Below are 27,890 nucleotides of genomic sequence, written 5' to 3'. Positions count from 1 at the left end.
CTCCTTTGGCCAGATCTAAAGGATCTGGTTACCTTGCCAGGATGTCACTAGGTGGTACTGTGTGGCAGTCCGTGGTAGGGGTCCAAATAGGGTCAGCTTCTCAACCAGAAGCCTGAAGGCCCCAAAACTAGAATTTCCCATTCTGGAGTCAGAGAGCTGTGAGATACCCTTCCTACTCATAGGTCTGTATGTCTGTCTTGAGAAAAGGATGCAGGTACAACATAAAGATGCCAAAGATCATCACTTTGAAATTAAAGGTGTGTCTACATGTCACCTGGTCCACCCATTTCCTTTAAAGAATTAGTTCCCTTGTTACTCGAGTTCATTGTTACTATTATTTATATCAGTAAAAATAGCTTTGGGGGGTTCCCCATCTCTGGGGCAACTTGTCACTTTAATAAACAATGCTGATTTATTTGTCATTTGGCAATTCCCCAGTGACCTCCTGGTCAGATTATTCTTGTATTTCTTCGTGCAGTAAGAAGTGGCAGCCTTTTAGAATGCAGTTTTTAAGTTAAACAGTCGGCCTTCATTCCTTGGCTGTGGGGAATAGACACACCACAGGGCTCATCACAAGTGTGATTCGAAGAATTGAAGCGTTCCATTTAGGGCTTCTAGATCCCTGCCTTGAAGAGAGAAAACAGAAACAGTAACAGATTAAGTGAGCTGATGAAGCTAAATTCGAATGTGTTGTGTTCCTCACCACAGCCTGCTTTTAAAAAAAAATAAAAAAAAAAGCGGTATGAAAAGTTGGTAAGTTCATAAAGAATGTCCACAGAAAAATATAGGCTCCAGCTGTGGGAGGAGGGACCAGGGATGACGGAAAGCCAGGAAACAGAGCGCCAATGAAAAAGCAGTCTTTCGACGGCAGAAAGGCCCCGGAGCGATTTATGGGGTGAGAGCGGGTGAGGGTGCTACAGCTACACAAGCCGAGGAGGCCTTAACCGCACAACCAGAGTGCCTCGCCCCAAAGGCAGCAGCATCTGGTGACCAGACCAGCAACTTACCGAGTGCCTACTGTGTGCTCAGTGTGACTGTGACTGTAACATGCAGTCATCTCATCCTCCCAAACTCCCACGAGGTGAGCGCCCACCATCCCTACATCCAGTCAGGGAAGGAAAATGCAGAGAAGTCATGTAACTTCTAACCTGGGTCAGAGAACTGGAGAGGAGACAGCGAACAGCTCCAGAGTCAATCCAAGTCCAGACTCACCTCTCTCTACCCAGGGCATGAGAACATACTTCCCGGTCCGGTCTCACCAGGAGCGCTGCGGCTGTGGGCTGGGAGACCGTGGATGATGATTGACAGGTGGACCCAAGTTCCAGGTCTGGTGCTGCCTCCTAACAGCTGTGTGACCCTGAGCGGTTTTTTCTATGCTGCGGTGCTTTTAATTACATAAAGGAGAAGCTCTTGCTGTCTTTTATCCACTCACTTTCGGGGTACAAGACCCACCTCCCCATGATTTGCCTGATTTAGCTAGGATTCTCACCATTTGACTTAAGTTCATTAGAATGAAGCCTAGGATTCAGGAAAGTGCTACATTTCTTCCTGTGCTGTGGTGCTTTGAATTGCAAATGATAAAAGATAGGAGTGTCCACGCAGGCTGTTCCGGTGATTGCAAACATCGGGACTGGTCCTGTAAATACATGATACTAGTATTAGCTTTGGGGACCAACCTATATATGGCAGATAACTGTGCCGTTTTGGTTCTACTCCTGCGTCTGAAACACTTGTGGTGCCAAAGCGTCAAAAACACACCATCTGTCTGCAGCAAAGGGGTTAGCATTGTGTTCAACAGGCTCTGCAGGACCCACGAGAGCTTTAAGCTCGCTTTTCACCATGACTGATCCTCTGGAGCTTAAAGAAATGTACTCCAGAAAATGACAGGAAAACGGTGGATTTGATGCCCTTCCTAGATGAAGAGAAGTCAAGGGAAACGAAGACCTGAGAGGCCTGGGTAAGAGGACTTTGGGAGCCATCTTCAAAGGGCTAAATGCCGGAAGCTAAGGAGAATGGGTGGAGCTTTGCTCCTGAGGGCGGGCCTGGAAGAATGGCATGGTGTGTGTTGTGGAAGGAAGGGAGGACTGTGGGAGGGGTGGGGCTAAGTGGACCTCTTGGGGCTCTGGGTGCTTTACTACAAAACGAGGTGACTCTATGCATGTCATAATTTCCAACAGCCCTTCAACAGCTGAGTACCTGAACTTTCAATTTCATCCCATGCCTGAGCTAGAACATCCAGCAGGGGCTAAGGAATTCAGGGCTTGCATGAGTCCACTCACTTACCAGGGGCAAGTCCTGGCTCCCCAGGCTTCCTACCAACACTCATGTTTTGGGTAGGATTCTCACCATCTGACTTTGGTTCATTAGAACAAATCCTAGGACTCAGGGAAGTTCTATCCTTGTGATTACAGTTTTGTTAAGAAGGACTTAGGAACAACCAAGTGGACACATCTGGATGGGACTTGAGGGGCACAGAGATTTATTGTTCTCCTTGGAAGGTCTCTGAAACGTGCTCGGTGGGCTTGAATCTGGGGTGCCAATTTGTGGGGATGAGATATTGTATCGGCTACATGACAGGACTCCAGAACCAGCACCTTCTCCCTTCTAGTGTTTGGGGATCAGACACAAACACTTAAACCGAATCAGGAAGTTTGCTACTGAGGTGACCACTCCCTATCCCAACATTGTCTGGTCCTTCAATCCAGTGGTCATCTCGGCATAGACTGTGGTGTGGGAGAAAAGGGCTCATTATGAATAACCAAAGTCCCTCTTGTCATCCAGGAAATTCCGAGGGTTTTAGGAGCTCTGTGACAGGAACCTGGGATAAAAAGCAAATCTATTTTTATGCCACGGACAGGTTCTAACATCCCTTCTATTGCTAACACTCTGTACTTAGCAGTTCCGAGCCTCGTTACATGACAAAATTCATCTCAGGTTAAGAAAATGCCCCCTTAACCAGAGATAATCGAGACTTTAGGAGGCTGCTGAGAATTTAGGGTCAGAGCTACCTGAAGTAGGACGTGGTTCAGCTGAACCCGGATGACCCCAGTCCATGATTCTGAGGAAGGAATCTCCACATAGCAGTCAGGTTGCCAGGGGTTGTAACTGTCCGGGAGCAATGTGATGCCATCGCCTTTCTTGATTTCAGAGTCGAGAGGCGCTTCCGTTTTGGATGAACAGCACCGGCAAGCGCGAAGGCTGGCAGCACGGATGGCATGGATATGACAACGAGCTCATGGACATGAGAGGGATCTTCCTGGCCTTCGGACCTGGTAGGCAAGGAGATGACTGGGCACTCATAGGCAGCATTCCAAAGAAGCAGCTCTAATAGGGACTAACCACACTCGTACATGCTGGGGCCGTTTCTTTATGAACCCTCTTTACGAGCCAAGCTAAGCAAATCCAGCCGCTCTCCATGAAACATCTTCTGCTGGCTTCCTTTCAAATGCTTCTTTGGTTTGGCAATTGCGGCCAAATACTTTTCCTTGTAAATTTTAAATCCTGAGTACAGTGAAGAAAATGTATTCCACATGTCTGTGATTCATTTTTTACTTAATTCATTGAAGCGTTGTTATTTTTTTTCCCACAGCTATCTGATGTCCAGAAAGGCTTATCAGACAGCAGTTTGCTGACAGCTGTGAGTCTCAAGGTTGACAAGATTGCTTCCTGGAGGCTGACTCTTAAATGGCCCTACTTTGTCTAGAATATCCACCCCTGTGGGTCCATTTAAAGTCCAACTAGAAGCTAGGATGTATTCAAGGTCGGGCTCGGAAGTGACCTAGAAACTGACTTTCAGAATGAGCCAGAGTGACAAGAGATATTTGTATAAAAGAAAACGTGCAGAGCCTTCCTTGATCAGATTATATTCCAAAGGTCTAGAAAAATCGGCAGGACCCTATGAATCTGCACATTGGAAAAAATCCCAAGTAGTATAATGAGCACATTGCTAGAAATATACTGAGAGAGAGAGAGAGAGAGAGAGAGAGAGAGAGAGAGAGAGAACATTAGGGGATGAGGGAGAAGGGAGGGGACCTTCATAGCTATCAGCCATCAGGTGACCAGGTCACAGCCACCCTTTCCATGACTGTCCTTTGCTTTATGAAATATAATCCTCATGACATTGACATTCCAAGGGCATATTTCTGCATGTCGATCAAAATGCTTTCTGCTCACAAAAGTCTACACTTTCATTCCCAATTGTGTGTTAAGTAATCTACCAGTGAGCTCCGCTTTCCTCATCCATGTGGTGAGACCGGTAATGTCACTTCACTATTACTGTGTCTGTCCTGGTTCTCCCCCCTTACCAGGAAATAGTCATTAAAAGGCTGAGCTTGGAAAAGACATTGGTCCAAATCCTTCTCCACATGTGACCCCAGAAGGGTTTTCAAATCCCAAAGTCCACATCAGAATCAGGAAGAACAAATGTTTAAAGAACACTGGCTGGGCTCCTGACCCAGGTGCAAGAGACTAGAAGGTGTCACAGTAGGTTACCATTGGCCAGTGAAAGTTAGGAGCACTCCCTGTTGGCCAAACCCAGGACTTTGGGAGCTTCAATGCAAGAGGAATTAAGAATGGGGCTCAGGGTTATGCTGAGGTCTGTTGTGGATCAGAAAGAAGATATACTGAGGTCATGGTCTTCATATGGGATAACGTTAATCATCAGGATTTTCAGTCAAAACTACCACCACTCTCTTCCCCAGAAGAGGAAAGTCCGGTCAAGAAGGCTGAGCAGTTAGTTGTTTGTTGGACTGTATATGAGCAAGGGTCTCATGTGGGTTTTAAAGCATAAACCAGTCCAGCCCTGCATCAAAAGTTCTAAACAAAATACTAGGAACTGCACCAACTAGGAGCTAAATTCACTAGGGATGTTGTGTCCATTAACAGAAGCCTCTGTCATTAGCTCCCTTCAAATGGAAAGCCCTCTCTCTTTTCCAGACAGAAGGACAACCCCTGATGAAAACAGACTGAGCTAATTGCACAATGTTTCCTTGAGAGCCTCCCGCGAGCCATCACGTCCCTGGCTCCAAGCCTCATGAAAGATTAAACAGCTTTACACACTGACTGTTTACTCAGAAGAAAATTTAAGAGTGAGCCCTTTAATAGCTATCTAGCTGCACTGGGGGAGGAGGGCTGGGGGGAGGCGCCTCCCTCCTGAGCCATTGCCTCTGCTCCTTGCTTAGGGAAGAGAGTGGGCATCACTGCAGCTGCCTAGATACCAGCCTTCCAAGCCAGTAAGTCTGACCCAGCAGAGAGAAAGGAGAAGAGTTCTGAAGACAGCCTCTTTGTGCTTAATCCCAGTTTCTAATTTCAACCACCTAATCTTGCCCTGGATAAGATGGCGGCAGCAGCAGGTGTCAGCAAGTGGTTACAAGCCAGAAGCCTCTCAGAGCTGCTGCTGGAGGTGGTTGGGCACAGCGTGAGCCTTCTCCTTTCAGTAGCTAAAGTGTAAGACTGAAATACAGTGCCCATGTTTAGGCCCATGCCTAACTTGGATCCAGAGCTAGGCTCAAAATCTTGGGCTAGTGGCTTCCACCTTCCACATCAGACCAGATGTTGTTCACCTGCCTGGGAATGTTCTAAACACTTGCAGTTCTTGGACTTGGGCTCAAACAACCAGGCCTTTAGAGCAGAAACCCGTGAACTAGATCAGTTCTCCTTCCTGTTCATAGTCATAGGACACAGTTTTGTACTTCCAATCTTATTTCAAGTAAGTCTCTAGGGCTTTTATCAGAGCTCCTTCTCCACAGGTCAGAAAAGGGCACTTCACATGCTCCCCCACCCCCATGCTGGATGAGGATGTGGCCTCATGTGGCGGGCACTGTGATCTTCATATGCAGGTCACATGACAAGTCAGAAGGAGATGGGGAGTTGCTTACGTGATTCTCGAACAGAGTTTCCATTGATCTGTTAGGCTGCGGTGGGTTCATCTGATGGTAATGAGTCACCACCATCCTCATCTAATTACACAATATGTCTTGACATTGAGAACAGCCTCCCTTATATCTTCCCATGCAGCCATTCTCTCTCTCTCTCTCTCTCTCTCTCTCTCTCTCTCTCTCTCTCTCTCTCTCTCTGGTTTTATTTTGATGCAATGCTGACTCCTATTCTCCCTTCCTCAAAAGAGGCTCATTAATCCAATTTTACTTGGAACCTCAATTTTACTTGTAGCCCCTTATTATATATATTCATTGATTAATAAAAATGGCTGCCGTGTCTAGCAGTATGATTTAGGTGACGTTTCCCAAACCTTCTCCCTGTAGAGTGCTGGTATCTCTTCATGCTAAATTCAACTTTAATTCTCCAGAGTAAGCAAAACCCACTCCTTGAGACTTTGCTCTAGATCTCATACATGGAGTAGCAGGAGTTTCTGTCTCTTCCACAGTTGGAATTCCAGAGACAGGACTTGTGTCGGTACTGAACCTCCAGAATATATTTCTGATACATTGTAGCAAATCACAAGAAACGATTGTTTTCTGAAATACAAAGTCTGGCTTGGTACCTCCCAAGTTCCCTGTCTCCCCTTTAAAAATCACAAATGAACATTAAACGTACTGTGCTTTACTCTGGATTAAAACTCAACCTTGAATTCAGCCTTAGCATAGCTTGGGGTATTTTATTGGGTTATATTTGGGGTAAAAGCGAAGTTGCTCATATATATATATATATATATATATATATATATATATATATATATATTGTGTTCAGATTGTCAGTGTCTAAAACAGTGGTTCTCAACCTATGGATCTTGGCTCCTTTGAAGGTCAAACAACCCTTTCACAGGGGTGTCCTGAGACCATCGGAAATATTAGAATTCACATCTCAAATCATTACTAACAAACTTTACAGTCATGAAAATGCTTTTATGGTTGGGGGAGGCAGTTACCACAACATGAGAAGGTGTGTTAAAGGATAGCAGCATTAGGAAGGTTGAGAACCACTGCTCTAAAGGAAAATGGCTCCATATTCATTATCCCACAGAGAAGTAACAGGCTTATTGGCCTAAAATCCTCCCAATCTCTTAGATGGCAGATGGCCACCTTTCATGGCCCTGGAGGATAGTACTGTGCCTAACCAGCTCCAAGCTTTATGTACCTGTGTTTAATTCCTCAGGATGGGACAGGATCTGGGTAGAGACATAGTGCCTTGTCCCCTATCTGTCACTTGAAGTCTTTCCTGGGATCTCAACTCCAACACCAATTGTCTCATTTTTCCCTATGTCTAAATTATTTTATTGGTCCCCAAACAGCTCCTAAGCTATGCTCAGTTAATTCTCTAGATATTGAGAACAGTACCACCATTGCTGGTGAGCTAGCATGGCCAGGAGATCATATAGCTTCATGGGCCATGGCGACCTTCCTATGACAGGAAGAAAGAGAGATTTTTCAACTTGTGGGTGCTGCTCTGGACACCACCATAGCAATGAGCCTTGGTGGGCTAGACATTCTCAATGATGTTCATGATATTTTCAAGGAGCCTGGAAAAACAGCCGATGTTCTCTGACCATACTAGATCCTCAGAGCTCTAAAGCCACAGAACTGCAGACGTTGGCCTGTCTCTGCAGGAGAGCTCGATTGTAACAGATGCATAGGAAGCTGAGCTCGAAGAAGGTCTACCCGTTGACTTATCCTTTGAAGAATCTCGTCTCCATGCTCCACAGAAGTGTCCCCTTACAAGCTATAACCTTCCACCTATGCTTCCTCGTTGATAGTGACTTAGCCACAGTCGTTGATGGAGATGACTTCCCCAGCGTCTGGACAGAATTTCATCGTCGAGTCGTCGACCGTCCTCTTCTGAGTGACTAGTCATGACTATCATCTGCCTGTCTGTTCTTTGCCTTTCAGATTTCAAGTCGAACTTCAGAGCTGCTCCAATCAGATCTGTGGATGTCTACAACATCATGTGTAATGTCGTAGGCATCACCCCACTGCCCAACAATGGGTCCTGGTCCAGGGTGGTATGCATGCTGAAGAGTCAAACCAGCTCGTCTCCATCCATCCCGCCGAACAGTTGTGCGCTGGTCTTGATTCTCCTCTTATACTTTGTATAGCTCGCCATAGGGCTCATTCCAAAGCACTCCTCCAACATGGAGTAGTTTTCATTTTCCTTATGAATAATAGCTCTATTAACACAATCAAGGCCATTAAAGTTGTAAACATATTATTCTTGGATGATCCTACACACAAATGTCTGTCTGTTCTTATACTTTGTTTTACCTAAAATGTATAAATTTTATCCTCTCATTCACCACACAGTTTTCTGCTCTGTTCACACATTCTTACTGAAGACGAATGGTGAGAGCCACGGTCAGCCCATGCAACAGCCAAACATTAAATGGATAAGCTGCGGTCATCCTGGACCCCTCTCATCCTGCCTCACCCTGTGAAGCAGGCTCTCTGTGCTCTGTCCACATCTAATGGCTCAAACCTGGGGATCTGCAGCCATTATTTTGTATTTCCTTTTTTATTCCAGATAGAGACTATCTCCAGGAAAGCAGTATGTGTTGTCTGTTTCTGCCCCAATGCCTGATGTGGGTTTTCTTTTTAAAATAACACAATCTTAGAAAGCACATAGGCCAGTCGAGATCATAACCAATTAAAGCATCAAAACCAATTAGACAACTCATAGAAATGGCAGGAGCCACGACTCCTCTCAAAATCCAAGAACAGAATAATTTCCCCCTTTTATTGAACGGCAAGTTTTAAAGTTCTATATAACTTCACACACACTCTCTCATGCCATAAAGCCTTTCAAACCACAGGCCCTGAACATTAACATACACCAATCATCTGCCTGCCTGTGACCACTAACTTCCTGCTGCTACTCTTTAGCAGGGTACATGCCTGATCTGTCAGTAAAGGCTTGGAAAGAAGAACGGTCTGAGTAATAATAATAGGATCATCAGAAATTTAACTCATTGTTAGGAATGGCAATATATCAAATGCAAGTTTCATACTTCAGTAGTTCAGAAGAAAACTTGTATAACAAGGGCTGATTATATTTTTAAACAATTAGAAGTGTGCCTACACACACACACACCCCACACACACACTTGCACATGAACATACACATGCACACATGCATATGCCATGTATACTCACATGTACACACATGCACAGACACAAACATATAATGCATATATGCTTACACATAAACACACACTCGTGTGCCAGCATACACACATACTCACAGAGTCCGCCACATATAACGGTTAGACTTAGAATTTTTATCTTCTTTATGACGAGAAAGCAAGACACATTCAAAAGAATTTGAATTTTGAATTTTTCCATTTTCTCAGCTTGCTGTTATGCCATGTGACATTGTCTCAGGAGGCTGGCCAGAAGCAGCCACAAAGCGCAACTCCCAACCAGCCACATGATCCTGGGTGTAACCATCAACATCTCAGAGCACATTGTGCTGCTAAAGTATGAGGGTCTGTAGGATGGTGCATGAAATTCATGTTGACTGAATAATATTTTCGATTTATGATAGGTTTATTGGCATGCAACCCCATCATATGTTGAGGAGATTAAGAATCCTGTTGCTTTGCATTTGAAATGAGTTAGCACTAAATGGGTCACTCAAAGTGACACTAAAAGTGAACTAAAAGTTCACAGAAGGAGGAAGTCTTTATTTGGTGCTTGCCCTGGGGGGAATGGCTCTTAATAGCCCCAGAGTTTGGTAAAGACGAAGTTGCTAGTGTCTTGAATTATTAAAGCAAAAGATCACTGCTTAAAAAAATTGCTGAGTTTATCCTCACAAAAGATTTCTAAGGATTTAGGTAATGTGTCTTTAAAGCTCCAACAAACCATGGAATCAACTGGGAAGGAGGCAAATCAGCCTTTGTTGTGTGGTTGAAAGCAAATTAGTGCTTTCAGAACACTGATAGCTGCTGAGACAGACATCCATTGTTCAAAGTTTTCTTTTCCCTGAAAGAATGGTGTTTTGTTGAATTCCAGGAAGCAGGGTTGACTTCCTCTTTAGAAGAAGGATTTCTGAGACACATTCAAATGATTAAATTAAAAGCTAATCGTCAACATCACGAGGGAATAAGATCGGACACAATGTTGCATCTTTTTTTTTTTTTTCTGGTTCTTCCTTTCACTCACCCTTAGGCAGCCTTAGGTTGTACAACAAAGCCTCAGGTATCTACCTAACACAGTATAGTTTCTCCCAAAGTAATGCTCAGTAGATGAATGAGAAAAAGATACCAAAGGAATCTTGTGTGGAGGCAAATAATAAAATTTAGGGTGGGAAAAAAAAAAAGGTCTTTTGCCTGAAAACAATGTATAGATTCTGACGACATAAATAGTTGGCTGTAATTACCTCCCTTTTAGTTTTGCTTTAAAGTCTAATTTTTCTCCAGTTAACATCTCCCACCCACTATTAACCCTGCATAGCCTCTGAGACTCAGTGAGAGACAGTATGTTCCTGGTGCCACGGCTGTAGACTTCACTTTCTCTAAACATGGCGTTCAGTAGAAGTAAGATGTTCGAGGAATACGAACACACGTGCTTCCTTTTTAAGTTTCCTGAGACTTTCCTGCTAATCCCAGGAGGAAGATAGCTGGGTGGACCTACCACTGAGAAACGAAAGGGATGGTCTTTAAATTAAAGATGACACTAAGAGCTCCTTTCTCTACCCATGTGCCTCATCTCCAGGATCCAATTTAATTAAATTCTAAAGACCTAACCATAAACTACAAAAGGTCCAGGGAATTCTTGCAAGCCTAGAAGGGTCTTAAATTATAAAGGCCCAGTTCTCTTCGCTTTAAAGGAGACTTTGGAAATCCATATCAGGCCCCAGTTCAACCACAGAGAGTACCTTGCAACCCCTCCCAAAGTTGCAGAGGCAGGGCCTCAGACAACACTTGTAAGTCATAATAATGAAGGTTTGGGCTTGCTCCAAGGAGAAGTGGGGTTTGCTTCAATTCTGGAGTATCTGAATCCTGAGAGAGCTATTTCGTAAGTAGCCAGTTCTTTTGGGGCTCATCAGCTGACATTGGCCACCGACCAACCCCATATGGATCAAGCCTCCATCCCTCCAACACCAAAGAGGAGGTCTCAAAGCTCTTAAGGAGGAAGAAACTTGGAGAGAGAGAGAGAGAGAGAGAGAGAGAGAGAGAGAGAGAGAAGGCAGGTAGCTTGGTTTCCAAATGCCCTCCTTGTGGCTCTAAGAGCCCCGATGGTGCTATCAAACCAACTTGGACCATGTTCAAGAAGAACGGCTCCTCTTTGGTGGAATTTTCTAAGTTTCCGCGTTTGTGTAAATGTCAAGAGATTTCCAAGTGTGATTTTCATTTTACCTTTATAAGCAACCTGTGATGGACCAAAGTCAGCTGCTATAAATAATTCACTACAGAAAAGGCGATCATTAGCCAAGGCCCACTGGCTATTAAAGGTTTTGAAACTTGGTTTTTAGTTCATACTAAAGAGAGTACGTGTCGCTTAAAAATCATAAAATGTCACCTAGTACAATGTCTTAAATGTTTATATTTTGAATGAAAAAAAAAGAATAAATGTCAACAGGAAGACTTAAACTTCTGACAGTCTGTCTTTTTTTTTTTTTTTTTAATCTTCGGTTATCCAGTTAAGTGAATTTTCCACATTTGCCTTGCCATCTCTTCATATTTCCCAACTGACAATATCATTACTCCATAAGTCATGGACTAAAGGTATTCAATCACAGATCTATAATTTAGATGGAGGAAGGAAGGAAGGAAGGAAGGAAGGAAGGAAGGAAGGAAGGAAGGAAGGAAGGAAGGAAAATGGGAGGAAGAGAATAGGACGGGACTCACTTTAAAGTGTGTTCAGCATATTAACTTTTCCTTGAAAAATGTAACATTTTATTACTTCTTTGAGAATTTCATACATGCATACAGTGCATTTCAATCCTAATCACCTCCTACTGTGACTGAAAATTTACCCCTATGTCCCCTTCCTCTCCCAATTTCATGGTCTCTTTTTTCTTTTTCATTAATTTTTTTAGCCCACTGAATTCAGCAGATAGAGGGCATCCACTGGAATCTGGTTGACCTATCACCAAGGGTCGCAGCCTTAAAGAAAACAGACTCTCCCTCCCCTAGAATCCATCATACACACACACAGACACACATACTCACACACACACACACACACACATTTCCTCGACGGCATCCTTTGTAGCACACACATTTTTAATTTTTGATGAAGTTTTGCTTTAGTTTATTTTGTTTTTGTTTTTTGGCTCTGATCTAAGAAAGCTTTGTTCAATCTAAGACTGAGAAGATTTCCTCCTTAAATTCTTCTATAAGTGATTAGTTCTAACCCTGACATTTAGTTCTACAATCCATGCTCCGTCCCTGGTGGCGTGTGGTGGTGAGGAAGGAGCAGGCCCTCACTCTTTGTGTGCAGGTTCAGTTCTCGGTGTCTTTGATACTGAGCTTATTTTACTTTCTAGAGAATGTTACAGCGATTCTTTCTACTAAACAAAAACAAGTCTTCTTTTTAAAAGACCTGAATAACTTCAGAAGTTTAATTGATGTGTGTGTGTGTGTGTGTGTGTGTGTGTGTGTGTGTGTGTGTGTGTGTATTTCTACATATCCAGCCACTGAATATATAACCATTAAATAGATGTCCCATAATCTGGGGAGAGATATTTTCTGTAGAAAGCGAACATTGGATGTTCTAGAAAGCATCCACTGGAAGCATGCTGGGACAAACAAGTCAGAAAAACTTGATGACATGTTGTTCTAGCTGGGTCTGGATGGGACCATCCATCTCAATCACAATCTAGAAATAGTCAAAAAAAAAAAAAACCCACAAAAATGAAAAAACAAAACAAAAAGGAAACAACAACAACAAAAACCCCTCATCTCTATCCAACTGTACCATTCAAATCCACCCACTATTCCCCAGGGCACACTTGTGGTTTCATAAAAACAAAACAAAACAAAACCCCCAAGTCAGCAAGCCCTCCATCCCTTGTCCCCACTGCCAGCAGGAGGTCTCCTTTGGCAATGACTTCCTTTCGCATGTCCCAAAGAACTTGGAGGCCATGGCTCCCTCTCCTCTCCTTCACCTGAGATGCCCTCTAAAAATTTATATTCCTGTATTTTCACAGCCTCAGGGACATACCTAATGGTATAGAACAACTTTATGTTAAACTCCTGAGGAACTGCCACATTGTTTCTGCATTGCCGTCTCCATTTTAAATTCCCACCAATCATCCATACGTTCTGTGCAGCCTGGCCCGCGCCTGTCAGAGGAGGCCAGGCCTTTGCTCTGCTCTTCCTCCTCAGCAGATTCCCAGTGTCCTATTCACTTCCGGTGTGGTTTACTCACTTCCGGTGTGGTTTATCTGCACGGCCCTTGGGAGCCATGCTACCTGCATGCCGACATGGTGAGTGAGCGTGAAATTTCCTTGCTTTTTATTGTACTTTTTTATTCACCTTTATCTGCCTGTCCACCTCACCCCAACTCCACCTTACAGATCCTCTGCCTCTCTATTTGAACCCAATCTCCAGCATCTTCATATAAACCCACTCCTTTTTATTTCTTCCCTTTGTTCCCCTTTAGTAATGAAAAGTGTTGTACTTCACAATTATCCTTATTTCTATTCCCTTCTATTCATGAACACTTTGTTTTACATTAGTTTGTTTTGCACAATAAATTTGCAAACAGTGCACTTTCCTTTCCTAGCTCTGTACATTAGTTTCCTTGGGAACAGAAGGTGCTCTCTCCCTCTCTCTCTCTCTCTCTCTCTCTCTCTCTCTCTCTCTGAGTGTGTGTGTGTGTGTGTTTGTATGTGTGTGTATGTATGTGTGTGTATGTATGTGTGTGTATGTGTATGTGTGCGTGTGTGTATGTGTGTATGTGTGTGTGTGTATATATGTGTGTATGTGTGTGTGTGTATGTGTGTGTGTGTGTGTGTATTTAGAATTTTGGGGTTCAGTGGACCCTAACTAAATCAATGTGATCTCCACACTGATTTTCGAACTCACTGAAATAGGCACAGGCTTTGAAGATTCGGAACAACAACAGCAACAACAACCACATTTATTTCAATAAGCCTGCTAGCTAGTGGTGAAAACAGCTGTTAAGGCATTCTGTTAGTCATACACGGTCACCAAGAAAGGCTCACAGAAGAGCACAGCTTATGTACCCAGGTCTTGTGGAGGTGAAGGGGATATCAAACTCACCAGTTACACACGTCACTTCTCAGCGTGGGGGTGGCACATAGATGCAGAGAAAGAGAGCTCATCTGATTTGGAGCTGTATTAAGTTCCTGCAAATGGAAGGTGAGACAACTTTAGTCATAGAAATGAGGCCGCACTACGTATTTCTACCTGAAATGACTGGACATGCAAGGAAAGAAGTCGCTACCGTCACAGTATGGATGACTTTCTTCACTGCAGCAAATGAAGGCAAGATGGAGCTCTTTTGGTTGTGGTTTTAGTGCACCAGTGGCAGGGAAGGCACACTCATGGTGTGGACGGGTTCTGTTCAGCGTTGGCTGCATGGTAAGGCGTCTGGTCACCAAATCGCAGGCAGGGAACAGCATCAGCCAGGTTGAGCTACATCCCTTGTCCCTCAAAGGCCTGCCCTACAGTGATTCATTTCCACCAACGAGGCAATATTCACAAAGGTTCTGGGAGGTCCCCAAAGAGCACCAACTTCTGTGAGCCAAGTGTTTAAACCCATGAGTCTGTGGTGACTTTTTTTTTTGTTTGTTTTTGTTTTTTTCTTTTTCTTTTTTTTTTCTTTTTTTTTTTTTCCGGAGCTGGGGACCGAACCCAGGGCCTTGTGCTCGCTAGGCAAGCGCTCTACCGCTGAGCTAAATCCCCAACCCCTGTGGTGACGTTTTTACATTCAAACCCTAATAGTCACTGTGATACATGTTATGGAAAGGTTGGTGATAGCAGAGTCTAGAGTAAGCTAGAGTTTCAGATTGCTGATGGATGTGGGAAAAGCTAATTAACCAATTATAGATGAATCAGAAGCTCATTCTGGAGGATAACAACATGGTGGGCATGCTTGCCCATCCTGGGCACCAGAGGCTTGAAAAGGCAAGGGTTTCAGTGGGACTTACGGGAGAGCTGTATGCCTGGGTTTGCATGGTGAAACTGAATGTTTAATGTAGCGTTCACGAGGTATTCCACTTCTCACACAAAAGGTAAATAAAATAAAACATCTCCCAGGAGACTGCCAGACTCTTCATGGACATCTTGACTCTTCTGTAGCAGTTTGGTGAAGTGTGTGTGGCTGTTAAGCTTCCACTTAACATAAAAGTAGCTTTTTATCCTTCTGATGTACTTGTCTTCTCCAATGCTTACTGCCTCTGTCTGCTAACCTAGGTCTAGTCCTGGAAGCTTCTAGCCTCTGAATAATCTAATCTAGACCTAAAATGTTTTTTGCCTCTGAGACTTACTGCTGAATAAGCTCGCCCTTTCTAGCTCTCCTGAACTCTGGCTGGCTGGTTCAACTCAGCTGCTCTGGCTCAAACTCCTTCCATGCTGATTCATGGCTTCTCTCTTGGTCTCTCCTGAATTTCTCTACTTGGTCTCATACAACCTTTGGCAATATACTCTAATATTCTGGCTCCTTCTCGTTCTCTGGCTCATTCTGTCTTCACCTGTGTCTAGCTTGTTCTCTGCAACCTGTCTCTGTATAACTGTCCCAGTAAAACTGCCTCTCTTTCTCCATCCCCTCCTCCTTTCCTCTCTCTCTCTGTGCCCTTAAGCAGCTTCCCTTTCCCCTCTCATGAGAGTTGAGCGTATTGTATTCTGTCAAATCTTTCTCTGAGTCATCACTTTGTCTGTCACTCAATTAGACATCCTGTTCAAACATGGGTGCTTCCTTTTACAAACTAACTTTACCTTCAGTGTTTGGGATTAAAGGTGTGTGCTAAGGGCTGAGCTTGTTTCATTTATTGAATATTTACTTATTTTACTTACTGAATATTTAATTTTATCTGCAGGTTACTATAGAGATAATCTGTGCACTATGTAAGGCCTCATCAATAGGAATCTGATGACCAATAAGATGAGGCAGTATTAAAAGGTGGGATATTCAGCAGAGAGAGAGAGAGAAACTCTCGGAGACAGGCTCAAGGTTTTGCCATCTGGACTTGGAGGAAGTTGGATGTATGAAACTGAGGAGAGGTAACCAGCCACATCACAGACACTGAATAGCATAAACAGGTTAATACAAGTTAAGAGCTAGCTGGGGAGAAAGCCTAGCTTAAAGCCTAGGCATTAACTCACAAATAAATAAGCCTCTGTGGTATTATTCAGGAACTGGAGCAGTCATGGAAAAAACTGAACAGTTACAGGTTACAGTGCAATGAAATCTTAATATGAAGGGATAACATCTAAAAAATTGGACAGGACTTTTTATTGTAAGCAAAACATTAGGAAAGTGCTAGTAAATTATCACTAGAAAGCATGATCCCCAAGAATCCCCCCTTAGCTGAGACATATTATGTGTCATTGAGTTGAAAAGCTACAGAAAGACGTGTCACTGAAGCAGGGATTCATGATGGTGAGAGAGAAGTCACACCAGATAGATCCAGAAAAAGAAGAAAGCACAAAGTCATGATGGCTCTGGTGTCACTCTCTGAATGTTTACTATTTCTCAGAAGTCTCCAGATCAGCGCCAGAGGAGCATCGCTGCTGGCATCTGCTGTCTCCGTGGTGACTCAGGAGGACTCTGGGTAACCCCACACAGTCAGGATCCATCCGCACCTGCAACCTGAGACTCGGAGAGTAGGCCAGTGCTCACCTCGCTCTTTCCTTTAGGTCTCCCACCCCTGTCGGCTTCCATTACCTCCCTGGATGCTGAAACCCGGGAACTTCCAGTGGGGCTCCACAATTTTGCCAAAAGTCCTTGTAAATAAAGTCTAGTTCTATAAAGCTACATTTTTCCAGTCTTGCATAATAGTGTCACTCTGGACCAAAAAAATCGATATTTTTTTTTGACTCTTAAATTACATTAAATTATCCAGAAAGGTTTACTTTGCTGTGGTCAAACTGAAAGCACGAATTAGTTCAAGGAAGAGTCTGGGGCGACTTTCTTATCTCTCCACATCAGACTCTCCCTAGAAAAGAGTCAAGAATGTCCTAAATCATCGAACTCTAGGAGAATGGATGTATAGTTTCTAGAAAAGAGATTTGCAACTATGTAATATAATTACTTGATGTTCTTGAGTTGCCACTAGCCCAATCTGCTCTATGTGCCATGAGTCACTCTAGAAGAGATTCGAACCAGTAGAAAGACAACATCACAAAAATCACACTCTTTGTTGTGGGATGGACTATCTTCCCCCAAAGATCCGTTATCCTCAATTAGACACCTCTAAATATGAGTTCATTTGGAAGTAGGACTTTTAAAGATGTCATCAATTTAGATGGGCATACTGCTTAGCCCTAATCCAATGACAGAGAGAACTGGGGCTCGGAGATAGAAAGAGGTTAGGTGGTGACAGAGACCAGGCACAGCGGCAAGCCACAGCTGGCCAGCAATCTCTGAAGTGAGCTAGGAAGTGGGAAGGGAGGATTCTGCAGTGGCCTCTCCAAGGGCAACTGTGGTTCCTCTAGCATCTTGACTTTAGACTTCTAGCCTCCAGATCTGCGAGACTACATTCCCATTGTCCTAAGCGCTCCTGTTTGTGGTAATCCGCCATGGCAGCTGGGAGAAATTAACATGACCTTCGAACTGCCTCAAGTCAATCCAGCTCACCGTTTCCTTCAGCCCCAGCGTCCTCCAAGACACTGGGATGTGTTCTGGGTCTGAAGATGTGGAAACACCTGGCTAGTGTTTCCACTGAACACACATACACTGCAGTCATTGCATTCTTCCATGCCTGGGCATGATTGGATTCTTAATTTTGTGGTACTAAATACTCTGGTTGTTAAGAGAAACTAGGAGCAAGCAGGAGGAACACAGTAAAACACACCAGTTCAAAGTCGAAGAACAGGAAGCAGGAAGACCGGCTGGTGGACTAGGGGCTGTCACTGCATCCTTCAGTAGCTAACTCTTGCTATTTAAGGTGCCCTCTGGTTGACTCTTCACCTCACCTGGGTAATCCCCTCTGTAAACAAAGGTGACTGTGCTGCTGGCCTTCTTAAACAGCACTCTTGCCTTTCTTGTTTCTACAGAATTAAATTCCACACTCCACGTTCAATACATTTCTGTGATTTCTTTTCTCTCCATGTCCCATATCTAGGCATGCCATTTTCAACTTTCTTGCCTTGTCCTGGGTGTTCCTTCTTACTCTGTTTAGCAACTTCTTTTCCTTTCTTTGACTCCTGGGTTCTTAAGAAGTTCAGTGGTAGAGTGCTTGTCAACTGTGCACAACGTTCTGGGTTCAATTCCTACCGTGATACAAACAGAAGAGATCATTAAATCCTACTTTCCTGTGAGTCCTTTGTGCTTTTACATTCTTTTTATTGTTGTGTTTATTACAAAGCAAGCCATACTGTTTTATAATAATTTGTCTTCCTAAACCAGGCTGTAAGCTACAAAGAATGATGGCTTAGTGTCTTTTCATGTTGGGATTGGTTTCCTTTCAACACTCAGCAAAGTCTGCCACAAAATAGTTGGCAACTCGCATGGAATTTTCTAGTAGAATGTTGGTTAGCAGAGGCCAAAGCATGAACAGGGTGAATAAAGTCTAGGCAATGGGTGCGAAAGTTAGACAGGAGCAAGATTATGGGGTTCTGGTGCTTACTATGGCGGTGCAGAGCACAATACTGTACTGAGAATTTTAAAAAAGCTTAGAGAAAGAATTCTGAATTTTCCCCCTAAAGAAATATAAAATGTTGGACCAAAGAAATGTATTTAACTTGGTTTAAACATTATACTATAGATACATGCATTTAAATATTATATAGTACCCCATTAATTCCTACAATCTTTTTATTTGATTAAAAACAAATGATAATGCTCCACTATGTTCATAGCAGTCTTACTTATTTTTTTTATTAACTTGAATATTTCTTATATACATTTCAAGTGTAATTCCCTTTCCCAGTTTCCGGGCAAACGTCCCCCTCCCCCCCTCCCCTTCCTTATGGGTGTTCCCCTCCCAACCCTCCCCCCATTGCCACCCTCCCCCCATAGTCTAGTTCACTGGGGGTTCAGTCTTAGCAGGACCCAGGGCTTCCCCTTCCACTGGTGCTCTTACTAGGATATTCATTGCTACCTATGGGGTCAGAGTCCAGGGTCAGTCCAAGTATAGTCTTTAGGTAGTGGCTTAGTCCCTGGAAGCTCTGGTTGCTTGACATTGTTGTACTTTTGGGGTCTCGAGCCCCTTCAAGCTCTTCCAGTTCTTTCTCTGATTCCTTCAACATACAGTAACCTGGGCTGGCACTTGTGTTCTCTTAGGGTCTGTATGACATCTGTCCAGGATCTTCTGGCCTTCATAGTTTCTGGCGAAAAGTCTGGTGTGATTCTGATAGGTCTGCCTTTATATGTTACTTGACCTTTTTCCCTTACTGCTTTTAATATTCTTTCTTTATTTTGTGCGTTTGGTGTTTTGACTATTATGTGACGGGAGGTGTTTCTTTTCTGGTCCAATCTATTTGGAGTTCTGTAGGCTTCTTGTATGTCTATGGGTATCTCTTTTTTTAGGTTAGGGAAGTTTTCTTCTATGATTTTGTTGAAGATATTTACTGGTCCTTTGAGCTGGGAGTCTTCACTCTCTTCTATACCTATTATCCTTAGGTTTGATCTTCTCATTGAGTCCTGGATTTCCTGTATGTTTTGGACCAGTAGCTTTTTCCGCTTTACATTATCTTTGACAGTTGAGTCAATGATTTCTATGGAATCTTCTGCTCCTGAGATTCTCTCTTCCATCTCTTGTATTCTGTTGGTGAAGCTTGTATCTACAGCTCCTTGTCTCTTCTTTTGGTTTTCTATATCCAGGGTTGTTTCCATGTGTTCTTTCTTGATTGCTTCTATTTCCATTTTTAATTCCTTCAACTGTTTGATTGTGTTTTCCTGGAATTCTTTCAGGGATTTTTGTGTCTCCTCTCTATGGGCTTCTACTTATTTATTTATGTTTTCCTGGAATTCTTTCAGGCATTTTTGCGATTCCTCTCTGTAGGCTTCTACTTGTTCTCTAAGGGAGTTCTTCACATCTTTCTTGAAGTCCTCCAGCATCATGATCAAAAATGATTTTGAAACTAGATCTTGCTTTTCTGGTGTGTTTGGATATTCCATGTTTGTTTTGATGGGAGAATTGGGCTCCGATGGTGCCATGTAGTCTTGGTTTCTGTTGCTTGGGTTCCTGCCCTTGCCTCTCACCATCAGATTATCTCTAGTGTTACTTTGTTCTGCTATTTCTGACAGTGGCTAGACTGTCCTATAAGCCTGTGTGTCAGGAGTGCTGTAGACCTGTTTTCCTCTCTTTCAGTCAGTTATGGGGACAGAGTGTTCTGCTTTCGGGCGTGTAGTTTTTCCTCTCTACAGGTCTTCAGCTGTTCCTGTGGGCCTGTGTCTTGAGTTCACCAGGCAGCTTTCTTGCAGCAGAAAATTTGGTCTTACCTGTGGTCCCGAGGCTCAAGTTCGCTCGTGGGGTGCTGCCCATGGGCTCTCTGCAGCGGCAGCAACCAGGAAGACCTGTGCCGCCGTTTCCGGGAGCTTCGGTGCACCAGGGTTCCAGATGGTCTTTGGGTTTTTCCTCTGGCGTCCGAGATGTGTGTGCAGAGAGCAGTCTCTTCTGGTTTCCCAGGCTTGTCTGCCTCTCTGAAGGTTTAGCTCTCCCTCCCATGGGATTTGGGTGCAGAGAACTGTTTATCCGGTCTGTTTCCTTCAGGTTCCGGCGGTAGCAGTCTTACTTATTATGCCAGAAGCTGGAAAGAACCCAGGGGAGTGGATACAGAAAATGTGGTACATCTATACAACGGACTACTCAGCTATCAAAAACAATGACTTCGTGAAATTCTTAGGCAAATGGATTGAACTAGAAAATATCCTTGAGTGAGTTAACCCAATCACAAAGTTATGCACATGGAATGCACTCACTGATAAGTGGATATTAGCCTAAAACTGGAATTACCCAAGATGATATCCACAGACAGCATGAACCTCAAGTAGAAGGAAGACTAAAGCATGGATACTTCAACCCTTCTTAAAAGGGGAACAAAAATCTTCATGGGAGGGGATATGGAAGCAAAGTGTGGGGCAGAGACTGAAGGAATGGCCATCCAGAGCCTGCCCCACTTGGTTATACAGCCCATTTATATACAGCCACCAAAACTAGATAATATTGATGAAGCCATGAAATGCATGCTGACAGGAGCCTAAGATAGCTCTCTCCTGAGAGACTCAGCCAGAGCATGTCAAATACACAGGCGAATGTGAGCAGCAAACCAGTGAACTGAGAATGCGGTCCTAGTTGGAGGAATTAGAGAAAGGATTGAAGGAGCTGAAGGGGCTTGTAACCTCATACGAACAACAGTACCAACCAACCAGAGCTCTGAATGACTAAACAATTACCCCAAGTCTACACATGGACAGACCCCTGGCTCTAGCTGCATATGTAGCAGAAGACAGTCTTGTTGGTCACCAGTTGGAGAAGGGCCAATGGGTCCCACCAAGGATGGACCCCCAGTGCAGGGGAATGTCTGGGGAGTGTGAAGCATGAGTGATTGGGGAGGGGAAACCCTCTCATAGCAGAAGGGGAGGGAGAGAGGATAGGGGACTTATGACTGGGAAACCTGGAAAGGGAAGAACATTTCAAATGTAAATAAAAAATATCCAATAAAAAAAACAAATGATAAGCACAGTAATTGTCGTTTGGATGGATGGATGATGGATAGATGGATGATGGATGGATAGACAGACAGACAGATAAATAGACATATGTATGTATGGATAGATAGATGTACGTACATATGCATGTATGTATGTATGTGTGTATGTGTGTTTGTATGTAGTGACGATGGATGGATAGATGGATAGTGGATGGATAGATGGATGGTGGATGGATGCTCTAAGAAGAAGAGGAGATTCTGGGAAATAACCTGAATTAGGACAGAGCTTCCTCTAGGAAGCAGTAGGCTGGAGAAGACAGGTGCAGAAAATGCTTCACAGAACATAGAAGGATTTGAGAAATGAAAAGGCATGTGACACAGGACAGAGGGCAGGGGTTCTTTTTCAGTATTTTAGCAGCTCCCCCTCATTAGACACGTAAAGGAAGTGAAACAGTAGGGAGAAAGGAGGAAGTGATAAATTACCTCTGTCATCACCATATTTAACTCAGCTTTTCCACATGTCTCTAGTACAAGGCTATACTGACATTTTCCCCTGCCCCTTAGAAGAGTCAGTGGGAAGGAGCCCAGAGTCTCAACCACCACATGAGACTACATACAGAGATTCCTAATAGCCATCCCCTTTCTTCTAGGTCCCAGGGGGTAAGGTTTACCTTTAAGTCCTTTTAATAATCAGAAGGGGTGGGGGTAGAAGTTTGCAATCTCCTGGCTGTCCTACCACCCTGCTGGTTAGCAAAGTTTGACATCAGCCAGAAGAGCAGGAAACTAAACTTGCAGCCTGTGTTTTCTTCCAGTAGGAAGAGAAGAGTATGAAGGAAGCCATTGTACTGCCTTTAACGTTGAAGGGGGGGGGGGGCAATTCTGGAAGCTCATCCTAGTCCCAGCCATTTCCATACTGTGAACCAAGGACAAAGTATTTCCCAGGAGACTCCAGGAGCTGCAGGGAATGGCAGCTGGCTTCTGGGAGATCTGAACCTTCCAGAATCCAGGTGGATCTGGGCATCTGAAACTAAAAACTACTAAAGAGCCCACACACTCCTTCACTTTACAGTTTCTCTCACTCGTCACGGGCAACTGAGAAGCTTGGCAACTGAAGCATTGGCTGGAAGGCACGTAGCTAAGAAAGGGCTCAGGGCTAGTATTGACTCTGAGAAGTAAAGGAAGTCTTGTACTGTGGCCTGAAGCCGTACCAGCCTTGCCGATCCACTGGCTTTCCCAGAAGCCACTTCCCAAAGGATCATGTAGGAGAAGTAATAAATCTCAATGTTGATGTTCTTACCAAATTTGTATGTTGTGACAGGTATTAGTTACTCTTATGTTGGTGTGGTAGGGTAACATAACCAAGACAGGGGCTGGAGAGATTGCTCAGTGGTTAAGAGCACTGACTGCTCTTCCAGAGGTCTTGAGTTCAAATCCCAGCAACCACATGGTGGCTCACCACCATGTAGTGGGATCTGATGCCCTCTTCTGGAGTGTCTGAATAGACAGCAACAGTGGACTCATATAAATAAAATAAATCCTTAAAAAAAAAATGACATAGCCAAGACAACTTATATATGAAGGAGTTTACTGTGGCTCACAGTGCCAGAGGGTGAGATTGCACCACGCCAGGGAGACAAGAGACAAGAGCAGCCTTTGTCACAGCAAAGGCCTCAAGTCCTCAAATCTATACTCCAATGACATGCTTGCTTCAGCAAGGCCATACCTCCTAAACCTTCCCAAACAGCACCACCGACTGGGAGAAAATATCCAAACACTGGGCCCTACCAGTGAGCATTTCTCATTTAAGCCATCATACAACCTGATACCCGTATGAGAGTAGTAAGAACTGGGTCCTTCAGGAAGTGATTTGGTCGTGAGTATTTTCCTCATGAACGGATTGGTACCTTTATAAAATGTTGGCAATTTTTTTTTTAAGCATCATGTTGAAGGGCTAGGCCATCCCCAAAAAACAAACCTGCCATTGCTTTGATATTAGACTTCCCTGTTTCCAGATCTGGGAGTGATAAATAATATCCTTTATTAAAGTGCCTAAAGTTTTGTAACGGCTACACCAGGGTAGGAAGCAGAAGCGTGTGGCTTAGTTTTCACAGAGCTTCAGTTAGCATCACCCCCATCCAGCAGTCACCCATGTTCCTCTACACCAGCAGGTCTCAACCTTCCCAATGCTCTGACCCTTTAACACGGTTCTTCATGTTCTGGTAACACTCCCACCCCCACCCCACCCCAGCCCCATTCATAAAATTATTTCATTGTGACTTCATAACTGTGATTTTGCTGCTGTTATGAATCATAATGCAAATATCTGATATGTGACCCCTATAAAAGGGTTGTTTGACCACAAAAGGGATAATGATCCAGGGGGTTGAGAACCACTGGTCTACACCATTTTTTCTTTTCTTTTTTTAGTACTCAAAGATCGCATGACCTTTATATAAGCTCCTGAAGACAAGTACTTTTTATTTATGGCATTGTACAGTAGTTAAAACAAATCAAAAGTTTTCTTTTTAAATTTATTTCTCAAGCAGAATTGTACCCTACTTAGATCTTGTACATGCCAGGCAAATGATCTACCAAATCAAAATGTTTTATTTGAGTCACTGGATTTCAGAACTGGATGTCCAAAATGACCTGAGGAAATGATTTCAGAGTACAATGTCCAGGCTCCAGTCTGCAGGAGTCCAAAGTTATCTAGAGAGGGTCTAGGTGTTATTAGAGCTCCATCTCTCAGATGACTATAATGTCAAACAGGAACAAAAATCCTTTCAGGAGAAGACAAGTAATAAAAGAAAGGCTAATAGAAACTAAGACATTGCCGAACATTAATAGCTAGTATATTTTCAATATTAGAATTTGTGTCTAGTAGAGATGTATGAGAAGTTGCCCATTTGGGTGCCCATTTGGGAACTCGGGGCCACAAAGATGGACACTCTTGTCTTCACTATATCAACTCAACATTTCACTTGCTTGTAGCTCACAGCCTAGTTCGAGGAGACAAATTATTATAAAACAGTGTGGCTTACTTTGTAAACATAGTGTAACAGAAGCTACTTAGAGCCCACCGCAAGGATTGTTAGCAATCAACCTAGTCCTAGATGTCCACTGGCCAAGCAGGAAAAGACTTCATTGGTATAAACAAAACAAAAGACTTAGGTAAAAGACAGCAGGGTTCATTCTGGGTCACAAGATGTGACTGAAGATTTGTCCTTGAGAAACTCTGTTACTTAAGCTCACCAGTTGAACTAAGAAGATAACCAGGGCCTGGGAGTATACAGCTCAGTAGCTGAGTACCTACCCAGCATGCTCAAGTCCTGGGTTCTGCATTTTTTAAAAATCTAGCAAAGAAATTAGCATTGCCTAGAGTAGGCCTGTCACGCGCCCAATGTCCCGCCAGCAAGAACGACGCGTGGCAACAGGATTCTTCTGCGAGCAAGCCTTTACTGTGTTACAGCTCTTCTTAGTGTTACAGCTCTCTTAGTGTTACAGCTCTCTTGAACAGGGACTCCGAGCAGCAAAATCGCTCGGCTTATATAGACAACAGTATGCTAATTATCTCTCAGGGATTGGTGGGGCTTGGATCACCCCACTACTTGTCCTCCAGGGATTGGCGGAGAATGAATCACCTCATTAGCATATTAACGGTCAACTAACACCTGGTGCATAAACCGCACATGTGCAGTACCGCTGTTCACCACTAGAGGGAGCCCTAGCAAGGGGACAAGCCTGCACATGCGCAGTAAGTCGTTTATATCCAGACAAGGCTGGATGTCGGCGCCATCTTTGTTTCGCCGCGCCGCTCTCTACATAGGCCAATGGAGATCTGACCAATGTACATGGGCTATAAATTTTTTAAGTCCAAAGCACTTAAAGTTGAACAAGAATTTAATTAAATTGATTCCTAATTAGCAAAAGATTATATGTATATGATATATATCATAACACAGGTTGGGGCTCCATAACCATCAAAAAATGCATATGAAGCAAAGGAGAAACTCATCAATGCCCCAATAAATATGCAAATAAAGAACATAGTAAGTATACACACATTTAATGAATTTTTTATTGTACAATCTTATGGATGATCAAAATTATAAGCAAATAAGACTTTATCTGTAAAATCGGTGAAAGTTATTTCGATGGTTGTGGTGGTAGAAGCTAGGGCTGTTGTCCAACAGAAACTGAGTGATCCGTGAGGACAGGTCAGAAGGGAAAACCTGGTCCTGTTGGGCTTAAATTATATCCTCTGTTTAATAACAACTCAGCCTTGAAAAGTCAACATTGCTTCAAAATGTCTTCACGAGTACTCACTAAGTCACCATGAACATATTTTCAAGGTCAGACATTATGAAAGAGATAATAACAATAATAACAACAATAATAAATAACAATAAATAGATAAATAATAATACTTCAATCCCATATTCTATTTTTCAGACCTTTGAACTTGAAATGCTATCAGTATATTTTTAACATTTATCTCCAGATTCTGTCCATATCCAGTATGCTTCTGCCACTACTCCTTAGATGTTTTGACAGTAATGGCTGACATCTCCAGCACACGGCATCCATCTTTTCCTCCCCTGTGGTGATTTCACAATTTTTAGCAATGCTAATCAGTACTGTAGATAGCACAAGTGTGCCAACATTGCTCACCTTGCCCTGACTATTTCCTCTATCACTGCACACAAGCTTTTCCTGAGTTAACAGGTCATCTGTTTTAGTCACTCTTATATAGTTGAAATATACTGATCTTTAATAATTTCCAAATGCTCTTTCCCAAGCGCCATATGTGAAAATGTGTGGCTATTTCTGTCATAAGATCTGCTTTACCAAGAAAGCCCCATATTCCGTAATGCTATGTACCAAACATTGCAGAGCTTATGAGGTTGAAGGAGACCTCTCAAAATGGGTACAATTTTGTAGTCAAAACAGTGACCAAAAAAATGACTGGCACCTTTAGACATCACCTGGATCACCCAGGTGGGTAACAAAGTATGGCTGGAGTTTGCTTTAAAGATAGAAAATAAACACTGAGACACTACAAATGGGGGTAGAGTTCCAAACAAAGGAGGAAAACAACTGGCTCTAAACCAAGAACTGTGCAAGGCTAGTGACTGGTTGGGCAGTGCCCTCAGATTCAAAGCTCATTTTAGGAATTTCTCAGAATACAGTTGTTCAACAGGAAGGCTCTGGGACAATGAGAATGATCCCCCAAGCCTCACATTAAAAGCATTGGTCTGGGGGCTGGGGATTTGGCTCAGTGGTAGAGCGCTTGCCTAGGAAGCGCAAGGCCCTGGGTTCGGTCCCCAGCTCCGAAAAAAAGAACCAAAAAAAAAAGCATTGGTCTGGGACTGTCAAGTTGGCTCAGTGGGTAGAATCCCCAAGTCTGACCAAACCTGAGTTTGGTCCCTAAGACTCACTTAATAAAAGAAGAGAACCTTCTTGTGTAAATTGTCTTCTGACCTCCAGATGTATGCTGTGACATCTCCCAGTGAATAAATAAGTGTAATGAGTTTCAATTGGTCTGCAGATGTAACACTACATAGGCAACTTCACAGTGAAAATAGGTGTCGAGGTAACCCCCCCCCAAGAACTGTAGGACACACGTGGCGATTGCTTGACTTTTGGAAGAAAGCACCTATATTTAGATATAGGTGTCATGTATAATGTCAGTTCTGCTGGAGGAAGAACATGAGAGCAAAGGTATTTGTGGCAGGAATTCAAATAGGTAAGACTTGGGCACTGAGAAGGAGACCAGCCATATTTCTGAACACTCCAGGTGTCTCAGTTAATGTTCTATTGCTGTGAAAAGACATCATGACCATGGTGACTCTTATAAAGGAAAGTATTTAATTGGGGCTAACTTACTGTTTCAGAGGTTTAGTCCATCATCAGTATGGCAGAAAGCATGGTGCCACACAGGCAGACATGGTACTGGAGAAGGAGCTGAGAGTTCTACATCCTGATTCACAGGTAGAAGGAAGAGAGAGGCCATGGGTCTGACTTGGCCCCTGAAACCTCAAAACCAACACCCAATGACATACTTCTTCCACCTCTGAATCCTTTCAAATAGTGCCACTCCCTGGTTAACTTGATAACCAAGCATTCAAGTTTATGAGTCTGTGGGGGCCATTCTTAA

The 27,890-nt window shown here is 43.4% G+C and overlaps 1 protein-coding gene and 1 long non-coding RNA gene across 10 annotated transcripts in view; one reads left to right on the top strand and one right to left on the bottom strand.

Moving 5' to 3' along the window:
* The window catches only part of Enpp6 (ectonucleotide pyrophosphatase/phosphodiesterase 6), a 128,233-nt gene extending 116,697 nt beyond the window's left edge, over positions 1 to 11,536 (top strand). Inside the window, exons 7-8 of one of the 2 annotated variants that reach the window (NM_001415078.1) lie at positions 3,149 to 3,272; positions 7,842 to 11,536. In NM_001415078.1, the coding sequence (NP_001402007.1) occupies positions 3,149 to 3,272; positions 7,842 to 8,047 (330 nt within the window). In that variant the 3' untranslated portion in view covers positions 8,048 to 11,536. Of the gene's footprint in view, positions 1 to 3,148; positions 3,273 to 3,589; positions 4,340 to 7,841 lie in introns of those variants that run through there. The other variant, XM_008771259.4, reaches the window with a different exon arrangement.
* The window catches only part of LOC103693959 (uncharacterized), a 62,391-nt gene continuing 34,890 nt past the window's right edge, over positions 390 to 27,890 (bottom strand). The window contains exons 2-4 of one of the 8 annotated variants that reach the window (XR_596467.4): positions 14,361 to 18,349; positions 14,177 to 14,262; positions 390 to 1,636 (exon numbers count right to left, since the gene is read on the bottom strand). This is a non-coding gene — a long non-coding RNA (uncharacterized LOC103693959). Of the gene's footprint in view, positions 1,637 to 3,008; positions 3,154 to 14,176; positions 14,263 to 14,360; positions 18,350 to 27,890 lie in introns of those variants that run through there. The other 7 variants (XR_005495143.2, XR_005495146.2, XR_005495148.2 and 4 more) reach the window with 7 other exon arrangements.

This window comes from Rattus norvegicus, chromosome 16 (assembly GCF_036323735.1).
Source record: "Rattus norvegicus strain BN/NHsdMcwi chromosome 16, GRCr8, whole genome shotgun sequence".
Lineage (NCBI taxonomy): Eukaryota > Metazoa > Chordata > Mammalia > Rodentia > Muridae > Rattus > Rattus norvegicus.
This window is presented reverse-complemented; position numbering and strand designations above follow the sequence as displayed.